This window comes from Ammospiza caudacuta, chromosome 10 (assembly GCF_027887145.1).
Source record: "Ammospiza caudacuta isolate bAmmCau1 chromosome 10, bAmmCau1.pri, whole genome shotgun sequence".
Classification (NCBI taxonomy): domain Eukaryota; kingdom Metazoa; phylum Chordata; class Aves; order Passeriformes; family Passerellidae; genus Ammospiza; species Ammospiza caudacuta.
Window position 1 is genome coordinate 19,630,598 of NC_080602.1, and position 6,062 is coordinate 19,636,659.

The 6,062-nt window shown below is 43.3% G+C and overlaps 1 protein-coding gene across 1 annotated transcript; it reads left to right on the top strand.

The window, feature by feature from the left end:
• The first annotated feature begins 320 nt into the window (after window positions 1-320).
• On the top strand, window positions 321-5,380 carry STARD5 (StAR related lipid transfer domain containing 5). The gene is made up of 6 exons (XM_058811482.1): window positions 321-432; window positions 527-576; window positions 678-810; window positions 2,180-2,297; window positions 3,297-3,390; window positions 3,902-5,380. Exons 1-6 carry the CDS (start codon window positions 343-345, stop codon window positions 4,047-4,049), a joined length of 633 nt encoding a protein of 210 aa, XP_058667465.1. The 5' UTR covers window positions 321-342; the 3' UTR covers window positions 4,050-5,380.
• Window positions 5,381-6,062: the final 682 nt, after the last annotated feature.

Below are 6,062 nucleotides of genomic sequence, written 5' to 3' on the forward strand. Positions count from 1 at the left end.
CAATTTCGCACTTCCTTTAGATACTGAAGATTCCTTGGTTGGTTTTTCGCTTGTTTCTCTCCGCGTCACTGGGATTGGGACTACACCAGTGACGAGCGCGGGGCGGCCCGATCTCTGGGGCAGCCCCGCTCCGCCTCCGATCCCACACGCGTTACCACATCCCCGCCGTGCCTTCCCCGCCGCCCGGGCTCTGCCGCTCCCCAGCCCCGCACTCGCTGTCCCGTGAGGCGCGGCCGGGCCGGGCCGGCGTCACCCTCAGGTGAGGGGCGGTGCCGCCATCGGCCCAGGGGCGGCGCGGCGCGGGCGCTCAAAGCGGCGCGGCAGCGGCCACGCCCGCCCGCCATGGACTGCGCGGGGCGCGCTGAGGAGGCGGCCGAGCAGCTGCGGCTCTACCAACGGGACCCCGACGGCTGGCGGGGCTGCCGCAGCACGGTGGGTCAGGGGCTGCCGAAGCCCGGTGGGTGGGGGGGATGCGGCGGGGACGTGCGGGAGCCGGCCTGGGGACTGAACGCTTCCCGTCCCGCAGGGTGAGGTGGCGGTGTCCTGGAGACCCTCGGCGGAGTTCGCTGGCAATCTGTGAGTAATGCTCGTTCCTGGGGAGCGGAATCCTGCCCGCGGTGCTGCCTGGGCCAGGCAGGGTAGAGCAGCGCGGTTCGGTTTCGTTTTGTCCCCCGCAGGTACAAGGGAGAGGGCGTCCTGCCCGCCAGCCCGCAGAACGTCTGGGAGTGCATAAAGCCGGTGGCCGGCGGGCTCAGGACCAAGTGGGACCAAAACGTGAAGGACTTCGAGGTCATCGAAGCCATCAGTGATGTAAGTTCCTTAAAAACTGTTCTGGGGAGATTAGTGCAGCGTTTGGGCCTTATGAGACAGCCGATGTTATGTTAGGTAGCAAGTCTTAAGTTGTAGTGTGTTTCTGGCTGCATCAGCTGAACGATTCTGGTTTAAGTAAGAAACCTTTTTTCCTTTGGTTTTGTTTCTTTTTTGCTTTGTCCTTTTGCATACACTTTATAAGTTTTATTAACATATATATATATGTATAGACAATAGTTTATTTTTCTGGAAGGAAAAATATGTTGTTGGCTAAAAATATGCAAATGTATAACATATACATACATATATATTCATACATACATATATATATGCATGTATAACGTTAAATATATAACGTTAAAGATTCCTGCACTACATTGTTGTTAATGCTGCTAATCAAGTTAAGAATGATTGTTTTTAGCAAGCTCATTGTGATGTAAGAATAGGTTTAGAGAATACACAGACTTAGCTAAGCAGTGAGGCATTCACGTCACCAGCCATCAATTCAGGCCCCATCTTTCACCATGGCAGCAGTGACGCTCTGCCCTGCACATCACACCCTGCCTTCAGCTGGCCTCAGCACCCAGTGCTTTGCATCTGTCATTAAAATGGAGATGCTGCAATTTGAGCAGACAGATGAGCAGGGCTGTGTATGAGCAGCTGCTTCTGCTGGCACGCTTGTACGGTCTAATTCCTTTTTTTAAAGGATATGGGAAAATTAAAAGAGCATTGGTTTTAGCTCCCGAATCTGAAATGGTCATATGTGCTCAGAGGCAGCCAGGTGCAAACACAACTAGTCTCAGAAATGTTTGTGGAAGTTCCAGGAAGTTTATTTTTATATTTCTACAGAGGAAATCCTGTAGGCATTTAGTACTCATTATAGACAACTTCAGGAATGCTGCAGCCTGCCACTTGAAATTCACAGACTTGCCAGGACCTACCAATGTGGTAGAAACTTCTGTTTTGGGAGCCAGTCAGGGAGGCAGATGGTAGCATTAATATTTGTGCAATGTAACAAACTGGGTTATCAAGTTGTATCCTGTGTATACCACACAAAGAAATTATCTTTGCCAGTGTCCTGGGGAGGACAAGAGTTTTAACTATCCTGGGGCACAGGTGTGCCAAATTTGCATTTCAGCATCTCTTGTGGTATCTGTCCCTTCTGAACATGGAAGCAATGCCTTGTCACTCTGTTTTTCTCCTGCCCTTGATTGATCATAGTGGTGCCTTTTGCCTGTGGTGTTTCTACATCAACAAAGGATGTAGAATACCTCGATGGAGTTTAGAAAGTATAATTAAGAGTGCCATATTTTTCTGCTGTACTTTTGGAAACATAACTGACATAATAATTCTGTTCTGTGATTTCCAGACTGTGTCTATATGCAGAACCACAACCCCTTCAGCTTGCATGAGGATTATTTCACCAAGGGAATTTGTGGATGTAGTAGTGATGAAGCAATACGAAGATGGGACCATGCTGTCTGCTGGTGAGACACTTGTGTTCTGAACAGCTTCATGTTTCATTTGGAGATAACCAACAGCTACTGGAGACAACTATAAAAGCTACAGAAATAAACATCAAATGAAAATTAAGTAACAAGCTGGTCAGTAGTTGTTGACCTGATCTTAATCAGAAGAGAAAATAGTAATCTCTCTACATTTTTGTTTCCAGAGTATATAAATCATCTTAAGACTCAGATATTGATAAGACTGGCCTATGGTTTGTTCCCTTGCCATGCTTTTGAGCTTGAATAAGTATTTAATTTAGTGTTAAATTCTGGGGTATTTTGAATGTGTTTTTTTGTTGTTTTAATAGTCTGAAAGGAGTCCCATTTAGGCTAAATCCTATTTTAACATTTCCTGCACAGGGTTCAATGAAGCCATTGAATAAATGTACCACTCCTGTATGTGAAAACAACTGACTTGATGAAAACAAGCAGTGCTGATTTTTAAGGGGCTGCCACTGTAGGTTTCTTTGGTTTTTCACTTTGATTCTGTTAATTGTTACTGATCTGAGCTTTTATTGCCCCACTGTTCAGGTGTCCCATTTTCCTATCCTGTTCAGAAAAGCCTTGTCAGGAATTTATATACTTCCTAGAGTGCAGCTTTTCAGCAGCCAAGTGATGTATCTGTGTGATGTGGATTTGTTGGAAGCAGCCCAAATGACCTCTCAAGAAAAGCAGTGCCCTCACACAACATGGCCTTGATGAAACTGTGTCAAATGTCAATGCTTCTTCCTTCAGAGCTCAGCAACAATTCCTTCTAAATTCAGCACTTCTTTGATTTCTCCATTCTAAGGCCAAAGTGGTTTCTTTTAATGGTCTTTTCTGACCACTTGTCAGCCCCACACTGAAGAGGTTGTACTGCAGTTCTTTTTAAATACATTTTGAATAGTGACTTTGCTTCCCATCTGGAGCTTTGCCTGCCAAGGGCTCTTTCCTGTCTGCTGGAAGAATGACACTTTCCTTCAATGCTTTTTCTTTCAGCCACCAATGTGGAACACCCGCTGTGTCCTCCTCAACCAAATTTTGTGAGAGGTTTTAATTATCCTTGTGGCTGTTTCTGCATACCTGTTCCAGGGTAAGAAACATCCTGCTTGAATGGTATAAACTCTAAAGCCCTCCTTATCCATTGTGGTGTGTTTATGTGTATGTGGCCACATGTGACCTGCAACCTCTTGGCAATGGTATGTTTCTGCCTTTCATTATGACTGAGTGTTCTTCTTGTTCTCATTTTTGTGCAATGAATTAGTTTATCTTCATTTCCTAGAAGAAAGTCTTTACAGTTACAGAAACTGTTATCATGGTGCAATTCTCCCTGACCTCTTGAAATTCACAAATTGAGACAAGAATGGTTTTATTTTTTGGTAAATGAGTATCTGGTTGATTTGCCATAATTTATAAACAGTCATGTAGCTAATTAGGGCCTGGATAAACTTAACTTTTGTAGCTACATTCACTGAAATTTGTCTGGTTTGTTTGAAAAAAGAAAAGCTTTTGGAAGTATCTATTCTAATACAAGTAAGAGTCACTGAAAAGTTCTTGATGCTCTTAAGCCACTGTCTATAAAATGACTTTCATTGTCTTTGCAGGGAGCCAAACAGGACTGAGCTCCTCACTTTCTTCCAGACGGATCTTGGTGGCTATCTTCCCCAGACAGTGGTGGATTCCTTTTTTCCATCTAGCATATCTGGATTTTACAGCAACCTGACCAAAGCTGTTAAGGCATTAAAAGCATGACAAGATGAGTTCTTTCATCAACAGCTGAGGGTAGGAAACAACCTGTCAGCTCGTGGGTATAAATACAAATTTGGTCTCAGGGCTTTTCTGTCTGCTGAGATAGAAAAAAAGATGACATGAAACAATGAACTGAGTACAATATATTTTTAAACCAGCATTTTCTGACTCATTGCAGAACAATGCATTCTTATGTAATACAAAAATCTTCACTTTAGTGATTAGAAAAATACCACATCTGAGGCTGGAAGAATCCTGGAGGCAGCAGTGGTGACTGCAGGAAGACAGGCACATACTGGATCTATTCTTGCCCACTCTTTGGCAGTGTCTGTGAGGTGAAGCATTACTAAAATCCACTTAGCACCACATCCAGGTGCAGGTCAGCTCTGTTTGGTCTCTGAAACTCCCTGTAGATTCCTGTGGAAAAATGTTTCTCCCCCAAAAGAAGATGTATCCCTCCTGCTGCCAGCACTCCTAGAGCTGCTGCGATGCCTCAGTGGGTCCAGCCTGCACATGGTGAAAGCCAGAACAAATGAGATTATGTAGAGGATTTCACTTGTTTGTTCCAGCAGACAGCAATAGTGATGGTAAATATGCCTTAAGTGCTTTTTTTTTTTTTGGGTCAAGGTCCAGCAGTGCTAATCAATGCACAGGTGTGTGGGCTGGCAGATGGACTCTCTCCCTTTCCCCTCTCTGGTGCCAAAACCAGTGGTTTCACAGTGTCATGACACAAACTGAACTAAATAGAGGCAATAAAATAAGAGGATTAAGCACTTTAATTGCCATTTTTTAAAAGGCCTATGAAATGACCACTTTGAACTGTATTTGAATGTTTTTTGGTTTCCTGTGGGGAGAGGTTTAACGGGTAAATAATCTTTTTATTAGCTTTACCTTGACAGGCCATAAGGATGTTGCTTTTTTCTATGACTGGTTTGCCTCCCAGCATTCCATTGGTAAATCAGCACCTGAGTTTTGTGCCAAGGTGTGTCCATTTTAGGAGATACCTATGGTGCTGGTTGCTGCAAGAAAGTCAGACATTACTGTGGATTACATATAATTACAAAAATAAAAATAATTGCTGAGTGAGGAAGTTAAATGCAGGTTGTGATTTTACTGTGGTGACTTGATTATTTAACAAGGTTTATATGCTCTGCTTTCTGCCCCTGTATTTTTTTATCTTTGGTATAGGACATGGACTTGCACAATAAGTTTCCCACTCTAAACCTCACCCTATGGACTAGTTTTTCAAGGAGATAGTTTTTAGTCCAGTCTCCTTTGTATACAAAGATGTAAAAACCTGTGTGAGTGTGGTGAAATAAATATTTTTTGTGCTACATCTTACTGTTTTTCCTGTATCATCCTTTGAAATGGTTCCTCATACACTGTTCTGCCATCAGGGAAGCCAAACAGCTGCTTAGACCTCCAGTATGTCTCTGAATTTAAGGCAAAGAGAGGGAAAAAGCCTTCCCTGATAATGTCCACTACCTAGGGAAGAGGTGTTTTGGTGAGAACACTTACCCTCAAGGCTCTCTGCTCTTGGTTGGTCTTTTTTTCCAATTGCTGCTTTCTATACTTAGGAAGAATGACAAATTCATTGAGAAGAGATGTGGGTCTTCATACTGCGGAGGCTTCTATATATTTTTGTAAGTGTACTGAAGTTTTTAGGCAAGAATTATAATATCTTGGCAAGTCTTGCCAGGATTAGCATTAATTTAATTAGCAGAAAGTTCAAGAAGCGCAGCTGTGGTCGCCACTCATTATTCTGCAAGTAATGCATATTATTTTTGCAATAATTTGGCTTTTTATTAGCTATTTACAATTTCTTTTTTATTGCTTTGAGCAATAAAGGTGGTGAAACACTTCATGGAATAACTTAAGAACCCTTTTTCTGAGTGCCCATCACCTTCTACCCAGGAATCAAGAGCTCTTCATATTCAGCCTTCTGCCCTACCAAATTGGAGTTGGAAATGTTTTGGCAAAGACTTTTATGTAGGTACCAATTCAAAAATGTATAAG